Consider the following 15,950-nt stretch of genomic DNA (forward strand, 5'->3'; position numbering starts at 1 on the left):
AGCCACTTTGTAAGCAACGTATGAGCCACCAGCACCAGACACTTTTCTGTGAGGAATAGGCAGGCAGTCTTTTTAGATAGTTATGGAAGGCAATATTTGTGATGCTGCCTGCACTTTTTTGGTGATCTTTACTTGATTTCTCAAGATCTCAACACCGTATCTTTAGTGCCAAAGGTCCAGCAATCGTCACAAACCGAGATTTTTACCAACCCCCCGAAACAATTGCTTCTTTACATTATCTTGGACTTTCTATTACAGAAGAGCCAGCTGTTCTTCAGAGCTCCCAATGCCTTTGTGCATCAACTCACCATTGCAAGAAAGTGATATCGGAACTGACTGAAAGAGATAGAGCTGCTTGTCATCATCCTGTTGGCAGCGCAATCCATGTCATTTCATTATATTCCCCAAGGGTGACAAAGGGATGATGAAAAAAAGCAGTGACAGAATTAAGCCCTTAAGGAGCCTGTGAGAAGTAGAAGCTGCCCATCACAGCTCAGACTTGGGAAGAAATAAATGAAGCCAACTTAAGAAATCTATAAGCTCCTACCAGGGTACATTGCTAGGTCAACAGGACTTCATGATCAGTGGTGCAAGTTGAATTATATGCCAATATTATCTAGGCTGCCTCAGATCTGGCCAGCTTCGTTCACTAGTTTTACACTGGTGTTACGCCTTGCATCAAAGCAAAATTGAATTGGCTCCAGCATATAAATTAGTAGGAGCTGCTAAATGACATCTTCCCAAGGATGTGTTCACACCCTCAAAAAGCTTAAAACTATGAACTGTCTCAGGGTGCCTCCATTTTTTGTAATGAAATGTAGCAGCCAAACTTCAGACAGTCTTAGTCATTAGAATAGCTATTTTTGTGTCTTAACTGTAGATTTTCTTTGTTCACCAGAATCATATATGATCATAAAATTTGTGTTTCCCATTGAACATGAATACCTTGTCAATATCTTTAAAAGTATGAAGTTAAATGGTAGAAAACTGTTATTAATCCTGGCTTGTGAAGGTAGGACAGTCAAAGTTTTCACCATGCTCTGCATGTGGAAAGCACTGTATTTACTGATGCTTATGTCACCCTGGGCAACAGGTTTTATTAGATACAGAAAGAGAACTGACTTGCCCTCTGACATCCACTAGGCTCAGAAAGAATATATCATCACTGCCAAGTGTCCATATTTTCAGAAATCAGCCTACCAACACTTAACATTCATAGTTCTACAAGAGCCCATAGAGTAATATTCCATTACTCCCATTCCATTCCATTACAGAGTGTTATATTGAAAAACCACATATGTACTAACATCTCACTTTCTTCCTCAGTTTGTGTAAACGTGTGAGGAACTTATTTCATGTAGGAGTTTGAGAGAGCTTTAAATTACTAAACAGCATTTTCATTTCCAAGCATTTATCTAGCACGTCTCTCCTCCACTGATCTCAGAGCAGCACTTAAAATTGGGGATTTTGTTTCCATGTCTTTCACTTGCTTTGCATTACCTGTACAGATATGAACAAGTCACTTGTGTGCTTTTGCCTTGATGCACCATTTCAGAGGATATATAGGAGATTCACACATCTTGCAAGGTTTTTGCAGAACCTATTTTATGTTTATCAAGTAATACAAAACTCAGAGGCCTGCATAAACATAATTAGACTCATCATGTTGAGTATCTTTCTACATAGTTATTTCACATCATAATTACTTTGTGTTAAAAGAGCTATCACTTGAATTCCCTGAAGGCTACAGCTTACTTTCTTACTGTAATTTTTGCCAACATTGTTTGCTCCAATACTACTCTAAGTATTTTTTTTTTTTTAAACAGAGCCATGATGATTTTTAGCTTCTCCTTTCCCTTTGATCAACAGTGATTTTTAAAGTTTTACGATTCCTACTCTCATAGCTTAATAAATTTTCTTATCGGACTCTCAGCTACATTCTGACATTGTGCCAAGATGAGAGTCATCACATATTCTCCCTTAAGTGAGACTGTAACCTCTCCTTCTGTCCTGTCATATCCTAGCTTCCTTCTAGATTCAGAAATAGGAATTCCCTTTTTCCCCCATCCTCACTAATAGGACAGACTCCCACTTGCAGTAGCAAAGTACGCAGTTTCTAGTCAGATCTCCAACCTAATAGCCTCCACAGTTTGGCAACACTTGCCTAGACAAGGCACAAATAGGTCTAACTCCGTGCCTTACAAAAGTCAGCCCATCCCGAAAAAGGTCCCATCATTTGATGACTGAGCCCTGGCTCAGTGTAACACTCCGTAATTCCCAGTGTATCACTCCCAAATTAAACCACAGTCAAATTTAGCTCCCAGTCTTCTTTCTGATAGCTAGAATTTGATTAAGCTGAGCTGTGCTTGCCCACATTGATTAACAGCAATGTTGACAATACAACAGGAAGAGAACTATTTAGCTGGGTATCCCTTTGTAAAGGCTTCCTCTTTACAGTGAGTCAGAGCAGAGTATGGGGTTCGAACAGTGTGGCTGGTAATATACCTGTGAGTAAATTAAAGCCTTTTGTTTAGCTTACTATTGCAAAAAAAAAAAAAAAAATCTTGATTTCACATTCACTTCTACTTCCCTCAAGTAAAAGAATGTTCTTAAAAAGCATTTAGTTTTTTGCTTTGGTGAGTATTTGAACAGAAACGACTCAATAGCATGTCAGAGTAATGTTGATCCATGCCTTGGTTCCCATTTGTATTCAGATGACCAAATTCATAGCATTGCAGTTTCACTACAACTTACTTGTAAATAAGTTTGCTAGATCTGCCATTTTTTAAAATTGCTTAATTAGGACAATTCAAAGAAAATGTCTTTTCTTTCAGTTCTGCAAGCATTTACAAAATATGTGCAAGCCCTATAATATTTTTAACTTCAAACAGCTGTTGGGCACAATCCACACTAGGCACAGCAATAGCCAGATTGTTTTACAAGCAGATCAGCCTACCCAGCTCTAAAATGCAGTCTCTCACACCCAAGGTTTATACAAAGTAAAACAAGAAGATTACACAAAAGTCTATGCAAAAAATATATTGCAATTTTCAAATACATTTCCAGCTATTAATATTTAATAGGTGAGAAGTTCTGACAAAAAAAAAAAAAAAAATCAGGACAATGCTGTTGGGGAGTTTCCAAGCCAAACACTTGAACTGATTAGAGTAGTATACTATTTGGTTAAGGCTTCCAGTCAAAATGTGAAGCTAAAATGTTCCATATATCCATAAAGTAAGGAGACAAGCAAAAGGCCCAACAGTGATATAAACCTTAGTTTACTGAAGTACCTAGTTTTGGCGATTAATGTAGGAGCCTGTTTTCATTTAGCTCTCTGTATGGCCAGTGTCAAAAGAAAGAACCTAAGTCAGGATGAAGAATAAGACACCACTGAGTGTGACAATAATACATGAAGAAAGTGTAGTGTTGCCTAAAGCTGTGAGACATTTATAGAAGAAGAAGGTATAACAAGACCCAGACTAATTTCATTACAGTTGGGTGACAAACACCACACACACACACACACTCCACACACCTTAAAACATGTCAGTCCTGAAAGGTTCCATTATTTATTTCAAGTGGATTGGAACGTGCATTGAATGATGGAGATGAACAGCATACGCATAGTTCTAAAGCACAGTACCATTTTCATAATCAACTTATTATTTCTTTTATCTTAATGCTGATGGCTTTCCAAATATGCTATATCTTATCTACGTACACTTCTAGAGATAAAGTCTCTGCTCCAAATAGATCACAAAGACTGCGACAAAAAAGAAATGATGAAAGGAGACAAGTAAGTCCAAAAAACTGCACACACAAACATGTTGATTGTCTTCAGACGATTATCTAGGCCAGATTAGTCATCTGTCTTACAGAAATCATAATAATTGTGGGTTTTGAAGAGGGACGTGGTCAGGGAAAGACCAATACTGCAGCTCAGAGCCGTAAAGGAGAGCATCCCAGTCACAAGAGGCAGGCAGAAAGAGTTTATGGAGAGAATGGGACAAAAGAAAGGCTGACAGATCACAATGACACCAGAATAAGACGACAACAGAAGTTAAGGAGGTAAGCAGATAACTGTTAAAGGCCTTGAAGGAATGGTGTTTAAACAAGAGATATAAAAGAAACAAAGAACGAATAAAAGGATTAAAAAATAACATTATCAATCTAACACACAAGACAGAAAATGTCAGCTCTCATCATCTGAGCAGACTTGATGAAAACAGAAAGCCAGGCAAAGGCATTGCAAAAGCCGAGGTGAAAGTCAAAAAGCCTTCAAATAAGAACTGTCGCAAAATTAGAAATGCAGACAGACCACAGTGACGGAAATAAACTGACCATATTTCAGTGAGTATTTACAAAGGATTGAAGAACTGCAGAAGAAATAAGGAACCATTCTCATGTTGATAAAATGATCTTTGCCTGTCCAATATACATCTCTGCACTGGAAATTATTCTGGAAATATCAAAACACATATACATACTGACTTGACCATCAGCAAGTTTGATATTTTAGAGATAAACAAGTTTGTAAAATCAGTATCCTAGCTCTCAATATGAAATATCAGAATAAAGCATACAGCCAAAAATGCCAGGATGTAATCATAAAACTGCAGAAACGGTTCAAGTAATCAAAAGCATTTGATAATTTGGGGGTTTAAACTATCAGGATACATTCAGTGTCCCTAGCATTATCAAAACACATTACATTTTCTTGTGCCACACACTTACAGATCACATTCTGAAATGGATATTCTCCATTCCTAACTTAGATTCTAAAACCTGAGTATGAAACACTCCTCTAGAGTGTGTGAGAGCACAAAAACAAAAGTCGTCTATAAAAAACACAGGTAATAATTGACATTTACTTCAGCAAAAGTTATCTTAAACAACACTGATAAAGCTGGCATAAGTCTTCTTATCTGCTTCCTCAGATCAGCCCTGCCACCCTACTACCTCTTTTCATTCATTAGCGAATATCTAAATAACAGGTAGCCCAAGTCACGCTGCTCTGAAATAAAAGGGCCACCTTCAGTACGCGAGGACGAAGACATGCAATGAAACCACCACCAAAACCTTACCTTCCAACTAGCAGGAACTCCCCGAGCACTCCCAGGCGTCTCATGGCGATGAGGATCCCTCTCACTGTCATTCCCTCACAGAAACATACCACCACTCTCGCTTTGGGGAGCCTTTCCCGCAGCTTCCGAAGCAGGCGGTCAAAGCTCTTTTCCCCAGCGTTGCTGTAGATCTTGTCAGAGTGAGCAATGCAGAGACCTTCTTGGGCAGCCAACTCTTTGAAGGCTTCCATTCCACTTTCCCCATAATTGCCTGTTCAAACAAAAGTTGATATTACATCACACATTTAACAAATTAAGGGGGGTTGGGATAGAAAAGGGATTTTTTTCCTCAAAAAATCAGCCATCATTAGCAGAAGTGAGAGCAAAGGAGGTCCACCACAGCAACATACTCAGGATTCAATAGAGCAACAAGATACCATTTGCTTGGTCTTAGCTGGCCCAAGGACTGCAAGTTTCTTTTCTTACATGGATTTACCAGAGGAGAATAAAGGCAAACAAAGAATGGAGAGGTAGAAAAGGGAATCAAGAGGCTCACACAGTAAGGATTAAGTTTTATTAATATTTCTATGGCAAAAGTCGCAGTTGTGCTATTCCAGGAAAACAGCTTTATCCTTTAGCGACACGGTTTAACTTGTTTCTTCTCCGATCTGTTAGAAGAAATAAGAGGTACCTGCTGTTGTTTCTGACTTACAAAATGTTTAGTTAAGCAGTGGCGCTATCACCTTAGAGCAGCTACACCACAGAAACTGTGGTATTTTTTTAGAAGCAACCCTCTTTCTATAATACTATTTGAGAGCAGTTTGAAGAGGCCTTTCTGTTGCTTCTACTGCCTTAAGAATTTCTTATGGCAACGGTCTGTGGCAAAAATCTATCCTCTAGAAAAGCTATCCCATTAACAGCTGGGAGTGGCACATAAAATTGGAGAGAAGCTTATTTTTGGGTTCATCTCTATCCAAGCAGGACAGTGACCTAAGCAGCAATAGCATTGTTTCAGTCAAAGGACAAAGCATTAGAAAAGACAAGCCTAATGTAAAGAGAAGACCAACAGAGAGCAGCACTAGCTGGCAGGACACATTACTGTTTTTCTACTTCATTTATGATAATCCTACAAAGGAAAAATAGACTTCATTCTAAGTCATTCTGTACCACATGCACTACTAACAGTGACTGAAAGATGGATGTAAACTTAAAGCATTCTGATCTGGTTGCATTTTGAAAGACATTTGCACTAATCTGACCGACCAGTGGGAGTGGAAAAAAAATTGGGCCTGATGTTTCTTTCCAAAGAATAAATTTTCTATCTATAAGAATTTCTGAGATAGCTACTCTTAAATTTAGGACTATATGAAATTTATGTTTCAGATAATATAGAAGCTAATGCTCCAATTCCCTTTACTTTTCTATTCATACATTTTGGAAGCATCAAAATCAAAGATTTTACAAAACTCAAACTGTCTTCAGCTATGGAGATAAGTGAAATCAAACTTTTCTTTGAATATTTTATGTCTGCCATTAGCACAGAATTTATAACACATTGAACATTGATCAGGCAAGGTGGATTGTAAAAAAAAAAAAAAAAGTGTATTGAGAACAACATTAAATTGTTCAAAAAGAGAAGCACGAATATTATTCATATTTTTAATGTTTCTTTAAGTTCTTGAGGGAGTAACAACAAATATGCTGACCATTTCCAGACACATACTGAGGTGACTGAATAGGTCCAGCTTCCCCCTTTACAGTGATAGTTTTGAATAGTGAATTGCAACAAGGAGGACTTCTGAACCACACACCAGCTCAAAAGGCACAGCTATCAGAGAAAATGCAGCAAGGAACATCAGGCATTCTTTATAAATCCAATGAAAGAGTGCATTTTTTCCAGAAACACAGATTATTTGCAGCAGATCAGACATACTATGCAGTTTCATACAGTCACAGTAGGATGTAGCCAAATCTGTTAGGTCTCACACATCCCTCTCAGAGCTCACACGTCCCACTGTCTTTTGCACCAAACTGCTCTGGTTTTTCATGCATTTTTCAATACAGCAGCATGGCCTCTTAAGCAGTCCATGTCCCCATACCAGATACAGTAGGTCAGCCTGCCCAGGCATACTGCCCAGGAGCGAAGCGAGGCCCTGCACCGCTGCAGGGAGAGGAGAGAAAGGGCTGTGCCCAGCAGGAGGGCACCCTCAGAGGAGCTCTGCTGGTGGCCCCTGACCCCTGCTGCAGCCAGGCCCGTCGTCCAACCCACGCTCCGGCACACAGCGTGGCCTTGTGTGCAGGCTGTCATACACCAAGGAAGACACAAGTGAAGAGCTTTCCGTATATTTGTAGGCTATAACCTGCGGTCACCAAGGGATTTACCCCAAGAACTGAGGCTGGACATTTAGCGCAGTTCTGCTTTTGTGACTTGCTTCCGTCCCCAGACTGAAGCAGGACAACCTCATTACTGACTGCCAGTAGCAACCACCTTACACTTTGGAAGTAAATTACAACATGTTGTCCAGCTTCTTGTGGAGCTTTATGCAACACAATCTCATTTGAAATCAGTAGGATTATTTGTGCAGTAAACTGTTACCTAGGGTGAGCCAGGGGAGTAAAGTGAATCTCATTAGATATTCAGGCAATGCATATTAGAAAACAAATAAGTTTCCTACCTAAATTAACATTGTCCTAAATATAGGGATGGTACGGGATTTTTTCATGCATTCAGGACAGCATTAACTCTGCTGTAATTAGAGTTAAGGTTTTCAACAAAAACAAAATTAAATCCATGTGGAATGCTTTTGCCTAGCTTTAATTTTGATGTAATCACAATTATCTTAAATATACAGCCACACATGTACTAACAGAACAGCAGTATACCAAAACATAGAATAAGACAGCTACCTGTAAATTCATTAAATGCAATAAAGATCATAGAAGGAAAAAAGCTAACTAAGACTGAGAACAATACTGACACAAAATCAAATAGTCAAACAGAAGACAGAAACAATTTGAGGTTGGAAACTGAAAACTTTCTAACCCTCACATGAGAGGAGGGTAGAGAAATGGCTTTCTAGTCAAAGTACAAAGGAAGAAATAAGTGATTTCTACAGTGGAGTTTGGTATGGTCACAAGAGCATTACATAATGCAGATGTCTACAACAACCAGAGATGAGACTTGATGACTCAGGAGGTCCTTTCAAAGTCTATTTCCTGCTTTCCCCAACAAGACAGCATGCTGCACACCTTCCTCCTCAAGGGAAAAAGGTGAGGAAGAAAGCAAACGCGTGACAGATGTTAAGACACATTGTTCAATGCACGCAGCTACTAGCGTAAACACAATATAAGAGCATACATAGAATGGAAAACGCTAATTAATTCTGAGCAGCAGCCAAGAACATATCCATCTGTACCAGCATGCTGGGTACATCCATTTTAATCCACGCATGCAACTGCTGAGATGGGAGCATGTAGTGCAAGAAACCTGCACGAGGTGGCAGTCAGGGAAGAGTTACCACAGGATCAAGCCATGGCCTGAGGATCTCTTTTTCTTTGACAGAGAAATTGAACAGAACCAATTCTATCTGCATCTGTCCTTTTATAATCAGAATAAGCTATGAAATACCAAAGCATTTGTTATTTTCAGGCTACCAGCAATCGATTTTCACTGTGACCTGTATTCAAATGCTGAGTGAGCTAGTAACATATTCTGTATCCCACAATGTCAGGTTAATTTTTAAATGATTGTTGCTTTTTGTTCTGTTTTCTTAGTTTTGTTGAACTTTACCCTATTCAGAGAACCAGATATTCTCTTTATGTGTTTCAAGCGAAGTCTGCACAGCAGTATAAACGTTTACTCTAACCCTATTACAACTGCAATTTTACTAAGAGATTTTTTCATGTCACAGTGCTCTCAGTGCCAAAGACAACTTTGCTTTGCCACCCTAAAAATCCTATGTGATAAGGCCATTCCTGCTGCAGGTATCCATGTATCTGAAGATGCTGATGACAGCTACACAAAGTAAGCTAAGTGGGAATCAGTCTAAGTCATTGCATTCCTATGCATTAAATATCTTAAGAAAATCATTAAGATGATGCTTTAGCTAAATACATATATATGTGTGTGTGTGTGTGTATATCATATTGATCAACAGAATAAAGGCATTTTCAGACATACACTTGGCACTGAACTAGTATAACACTTTGCTTCAAGGATCCCCAAAGTGCTTCAAAAATTTAGCCTCATAAATTGCTCTTGTGAGTATTACAGCCAAATCATAGCTGCCAAAGGAAGTTGCACTATTAGCTTGTGTTAACACTTCAACAGCATGGGGAGCAAAACCCAGGAGTTCCATCTAAAAGGTTTATATTGTTCTTCTTATTATGGCTGTTCGGCAAATTTAGCCCCCGTTTCATTTGTCAAGAGAACCATTTCTATCTCATTTACGAAATGCAGTGGATATGTAGTCTCAGCAATCAGATGCTTATGAGAATTCTGGAAGTTGTCTACTTGAGGAAAGCGCAGAGTGGCTGTGTGGGTCTTCCCAAGCCATGTGATGGAAAGTGCTGCGTTTACAGAGGGCTTAAAGCAGAATAGTGTCCCTCATAAATCAGTGGCAAACTTAATTCAAGAATAAGGCTTATTTGTGGGGCAGCACAAGGAAACATGAATTGCTCATATTCGTGCTAGAGAAAGCAGTCTTTGAAATACAGGCTAGAATTTTTTTTAATAAAAAAATCTTAAAAAGAAGGAAAATCATAATGCAGAAGAGGAAGACTGAGTCTATCCTCCCACTCTGCTTTCAGATTCAATAGAAAATAAAAACTGCTTTCTTAGAGACCTCCTTTGGAGACGCACCTACAAAAAGAAACAAAAAAATAGAAGACTGTGCATGGAAGAATGTTCCAATGTGCTTGAACAAAGGGCAGGGAGCAAGAGATACTTAATCTACTAGAGCCACGAGCAATGTTTGCAGGCATATTCCTTGCCATTAAGGGCTTTTTTGCCACATCTGTTCCTTTCAACAGCAGCAGCATTCACAATCTAGATGAAAAGTAAAAATCCTCAAACATATACCCCGCAAACACACAGAGAAGGAAGTGCAACCATCAAATCTAGCCTCACTGCAGGGTACCAGAGGCCAGTTTTATTACAGGGAGGTCCACCTTTTCTCAGATAACAGGTCACAAACTATCCTCTGCCCCATTCCTTCCTCTCTCAACCTCAGCGTCTCTTTGGTCAGCTCTCCTAAGCTTTTAGATATGTTGCTGGAGGCGTGCAGTTTCAGTGTTCAGTATTGATTCACTGTAAAAATCTCTTTTCTTCAGCTAATTAACTGCTTCTTGGCAAGAAGGGAGAAAATAAGCGGAGAACAAGAGGCTCTCCTGACATAACAGCAAGGAAGAACAGTACAGAAGTTTCCCAACTGCAAAGACAATCTGTGAGGAGTGGAGCAAGGACATGATCTGATTACTCTGTTAGTTCCCGATATGTTTCGATATTATTTTATAAAGAGTACGATAATGTTAAATATGACACTAAAGATACAATTTTCAAATCAAAAGCCTTGAAGAGCTGGAAGGTTTTGGACCACTGAATAGACTTTTTTTAAAAGACACAACAGCAATTAACATTTATGTGCCAATTTCCTCCCTTATCACATCAGACTAATATTTCCCTGCACCAGCAGGGCATCTTTGGATAGGATCAGTTAATGAGAAAACGGTTGTGTTTCCTCATCTTAATGTATTTCTTATCAATTGAATTATAAACATGTGCCCACTCTTAGTCCAAACTAGAATTAAAAAGTTTAATTTTTTTTTTTAAAATAACCAGTGCATTTATAAAAGGCTAGGAACACACACTTAATCAGTCTGTAAGCGTTTGCTGACAGCAGTAACTTTCTAAACTGTAGTAATTCAACCACTTCTATCCATTTGTCCACACCTTTGATCTTGCATATTTGTAAAATTATTTAAGAGAGTTAAAAATAAAATCCATAATCTAAAGCCGTTCGAAGTAGCAGATTGATTTAAAAAAAAAAAGTATAAGCTGGAAGTGTTATAGAAATGCTCTGCCTGTCTATGCTATTTTCATACAACCCATAAATCATAAATATACTCATAACAACAGTAACACCTTCTGATGGAGAAGTGAAAGCAACCCCATTGGAGCGCAACTTCCAGGACGTTTGAGCTGACCCAACCCCGCCTCTGCCAGGCTTCTCTGCAGCTGCGGAAAGGGCAGAGCTCAAATACTTCCATGTTTCTCCAGAATAGCTTTTTCAAGGTTACAGCCACAATGATATCAGAAGGAGCTGTGTTTTGCCAGCTATGAGTTGCTCCAAATAGGATTTGTCTTTTCCTTTTCCAGAGAATTTCAGTGAATATTCTTCACTGAACATAGCCTTTGCTGTCTAAAGCCTTTAATCACACATTTTCCTTTCACACTCCGGGTAGCTTTCTCAATATCATTCATCATTCTCTCTCTTTTTTTTTTTTTTTTTTTCATTCTTCAAAAGAGATAACCTGAAAACAGGAAAGCTAGGCCCTGAGTGCTCTTTACAAACCCTGAAAGACCAGTCTCTTTACAGCAAAAAGAAAGCTGCATGGATATGAACTTCCAGTTCTGATGTCAGTCAGGACAAAACAGTGGAGAAACTACCAAAAGAAAAAGCTTCACTAGACCTAAAGTCCCAGCTCATCTGCAATTTTTAAAGGGAAAGCTCTACCTCTTTTTTTTATTCTAACTGGCTTTAAGATAAATGAACAAGAAACAAAAAATTACTTCACAAAGAATGCCAGAAGTAGACATTTCAATTTCTCTAAGTGCAACGGCTTTAAAGAAAAGGCAGACAAGTCTTTCCAAGGTTGATTCCTAAGGCCCCTTAACACAACAATATGAAGGCAGAGATGCTCAGGTTAAGTGCTGCAGATGCTCACTTTGGGTATTCCTCTCCTGGAAAGCCCCTGGATTGCCTACTGCTCATTGGGTGCCTGCCCCTCTCTTCAGGCCCAGTCACATACCTCCTCTGCCTAAAAGCTGGTTTTGGCCAGCTCACCACCCATAGGTGCCACAGGTCGACCTCCTTGCAGCTCAGGGCTCTAAGGAAATCAGAGTTTTCCTAAGGTGCCCTCCCACTGGCAGAGGGACTGGGCAGAGGGCTTACTGCCTTTTAATGATGAGGAAGGCAATTTATTATGATTAGAAATTGAAATTGCAGTGTAAACACTTTGTGTTCTTTTAAACTATTTTGGCAAAGCTCCTTGTGTTCACCACAGATTTCAAAGCAACAGCACTCTAGCCCAATGGAAGCCAGAAGGATGTGCTAAATGAATGAATTGAGTCATCTTTTGTGTGCTGTAGAAGAACTCTGCCATCTGTGCCTACAGCTTCTTTTTTTTTTTCAAAATTTAAAGCCGTTCTAGAAATGAAGAAACTGAGCTGTTGAGACCAGACTAGCCTTTTCATTTTCTGAATTCAAATAAAACTGAGGACAAGGGAGAAAATAAAAACAAACCAAAAAACTGGAATTTAATGATTATTATAGTGGTAAAACTCCTAGCATAACTTTCAGATAAATTGAACTAAAAAATCAGAATGATTTTATTAAACGTTCATCTACCTTCTATCATTAATTACAAAGTATGTTTTCTCTGCCAAGAACTCACCATAGGGATGCATTACCTCAATAAGGAAGATCCAAACTTCAATAAAACTCTGCTGCTGGATAAAGTGGTTACATTTAAGCCTTCGTCCTGAATGAGGCAGGTGTGTAATCTTGAACAACTAATTGACATTCCTAACAGAAAAACAAGCACAGGGGAAGTCAGTCCTGAAGTAATGAGAGTTCTATTGCTAAATTACACTTCCCTGATACGAGTAAAGCCAAAACGTGATTAAGTTCTCCATTTGTATTTACACCAATATCTTTTTCTAAATATATTCAGAAACTATACCCAATTCTTATTTATTATGTATATAACCAGGGGTTTTAGAGATTTATTTATATTTTTAAAGGAACTGTTTCAGCTCAAACCCTGGCTGATACAATACTTTCAACAAATTTGCTTGCTGAATTTGGTCTTCCTGTTCATGAATTACCAGTAAATAGCTTCCAGTTTTTCTTAGAATGTATTAAAGTATTCTAATGATGACTAACATTATTTGTTGGTTAGTTCTGTCAGATGGCATTGGTTAAACAAGAGGTCACAGGTGTTTTCTACTTCTTGATGAGACTGGATAAATTAATTGGAAGAATAAAGTTTCAAAGGGAATACTCTCCTATGAATAATCTCTATTGTTTTTTTCAAAGCTTGCCGTGAATATTACAGTTAGTAAACTCATTTTGAAAACTAGTTACAGAAAGAACACCCAAAAGGGATATCAAAATAGGAGAATCATATTTTCTCCTCTTTTTTTTTTAATATGAGCAGATGTTTCAAAGGGAAGGAATGTGTGTGCTCAGTTTTGTCCATGCCTTTGCAGTTACGTGAGTCCTTAGCTTACACTTCAAGCACGAGATTTAGAACATCGATGCCAAACCCAAGCACTTAAAAATCACATACACAAAGACCCAATTATGAACAAATGGTTGAATGTAATGCAATGAATGAAAATTTAAAAGATATATTTTTATTTGCCTTCTGGTTTCTAATCCTGAAGGCACAGATAGTTCACATTTTTAACCTTTCTCCACAATCCAAACGGTTAAAAATGGCTTTATTTGTTTTTGTGAACAAAGATATTGAGAAATTATATGTTTTCATGGGCTAAACATCATGAGATACTCTGTAAAGAGTCAGCAAGTCTAGAAACATTCCCAGGAACTTACATTGCCAATGGAAAGTATGTTAGAAATAAGATTACTTTTTAAAGTACATTTTCTACTCTTTTTCTTATTAAAGAGGATTTAGTGCTTGGACCCATTCCCACTGAAGTTAAGGGCTTCAGTGGTTACACTATCAGATGTTTATTAAGTGGGCCAAATGAAGTAGTAAATGTTATTACGCACTATCTGTTAACGTGTGCCATAGAAAATACCATCCCAAAAAAGTACTGACCTGAGTAATAACCCCATATCCAAATGTTCGTGGCCTTTAGGGTAGTTCTGGTTTATGTATGATTTTTAGGCACCAACACTTTCTCTTTATGCAGGCCACAGCTCCAGAGCTGAATTATATCTGGTTGGGGATGGTGCCTAAGTAATAAATATTAGTCTTATTTCTGAAAAACAATACTTAACCATAGTTTGTTCCTCACCAGAGGAAACTGCTCATCTAAACAGAATAAAGTTCTTCTTTATTTCAGATGAGTAGATAGATTATTCTGAGGCATGCTTTATCAAATCACTGGGTTTTATAATCTTATTATTCAGAGGAAAATGAGGTGATTTTTGAAAAGAATGGCATTTTAATTAAAACATGTTTAAGACAGTAGATGCTTTGATGTGTAGGTCCCTTAAAGAATTCAATGAAAATAAATATCATTTCCTAGTGTTATCTGAACTGACTGCCCTCACTCACAGCTTGTTTTTGACTTTGACTATTTTGACCAATAATCAATAATTTCAGCACAGCTGGAAGAAATCCAGAATAACATAGTCAACAATCCTGGTCCTGGAACTGACATAAAAAAGAAAGCCAGAAAGGTTTAAATGTTGAGACAGAAAGCTAGAGATAAGAAGCAAAAACATATTTTTAACAATTTAAGAACAGGGCTTAGGAAAAGAAAACTGGAATGCATAAGCAAAAATAAAATTTATCTAAACAGAAGTGTTTCATTTTCAGAGAATCATCATTTTCAAAAAGACTGAGTTTAAGATCACAAATATTTTTTCAGTAACAACCCCCCTCCAAAAAGCATTTAGTCAAAATATTTCCAATCACCCCCTAAGCTGAAGTCCCAGTTCTGCAAACACTGTCACAGATGGTAACTTGACTACTCACAGTGATGCTTTAGAAGACATACAGCAGAAAAGTTAAATACATAGCACAAATGTTTGTAGGATTTACGCCTAACAGGAAAAAATTCAAAATAAAAGGATCAAATCCTAATTTTGAAAGTCCTCCACTCAATAAAGTTGAGATGAGATATTAATTTCTGTCATTTCCAAATGACTTCATAGCCTCAAGGATTAACACAGTGTAAATGTTTAAATTGCATAATGTTAAAGGGCGTTTCTGGTGCTGTTTAGTGAAACATTTGAAATATACCTTTCTCCACAGGCTACTGTAGTTTCTGCAGATGAAAAGGTGACTTAATGCCTAGAATCGAGGCAGTGCTAGTACAGGAAATGAATGTAAAAGCTGGATTATTACAACCAAAGAAGAAACGATTAGCTTGCTCTATGTAGCTCCCACAGAGGCAATATAAAAGGGTGAACTTCAGAAGGGCAGACTTGTGAGACAGAAAAAGCTGCTAAATGCAAGTGTAAGGACAAAGTTATAAGCCTGAAAACACAGGAGATACTGTAGGCCCCTTAGAAATGCTCTTTGTGAATCAAGAGCAAAAGTGAACAGTTCGTGTTCTCTTTTCTGAATTACTACTAAGCTTCAGAAGCACAAACTGGTAATGAAATATAGGTATTAAGCTAGCCAAGACTCAAAAGAATAAAATATAACAGTGAGACCATTTATGACAACAGACTCTAAAACTGTCAATCTTACATTCTTGATTGGTTTGCTTTCATCACTAACCGTTTATCTCAGTATTAGGGCTAAAGAGGTCCAGAACACCAAAACTAAACTTAATTTTGCAAATTAAATCCAAGACCTTCAGCTCCAGTTCTTCTCTGCTGGCAAACATTAGAATTAAAAAAAAACCAACAACAAAAAACCCTGTCCAAGTAATATAAAGACCTAATGCATCAGCTTAGCCACTGA

General features: G+C 38.0%; 1 protein-coding gene across 7 annotated transcripts in view; it reads right to left on the minus strand.

Annotated features, from left to right (window-relative positions):
* GRM1 (glutamate metabotropic receptor 1) overlaps window positions 1-15,950 on the minus strand; it is a 197,495-nt gene that overhangs the window by 150,687 nt on the left and 30,858 nt on the right. For all 7 annotated transcript variants that reach the window (XM_068938806.1, XM_068938807.1, XM_068938809.1 and 4 more), the window contains exon 3: window positions 5,085-5,334. In XM_068938806.1, the coding sequence (XP_068794907.1) occupies window positions 5,085-5,334 (250 nt within the window). The remainder of the gene's footprint in view (window positions 1-5,084; window positions 5,335-15,950) is intronic.

Source organism: Struthio camelus, chromosome 3 (genome assembly GCF_040807025.1).
Source record: "Struthio camelus isolate bStrCam1 chromosome 3, bStrCam1.hap1, whole genome shotgun sequence".
In the NCBI taxonomy this organism is placed as follows: domain Eukaryota; kingdom Metazoa; phylum Chordata; class Aves; order Struthioniformes; family Struthionidae; genus Struthio; species Struthio camelus.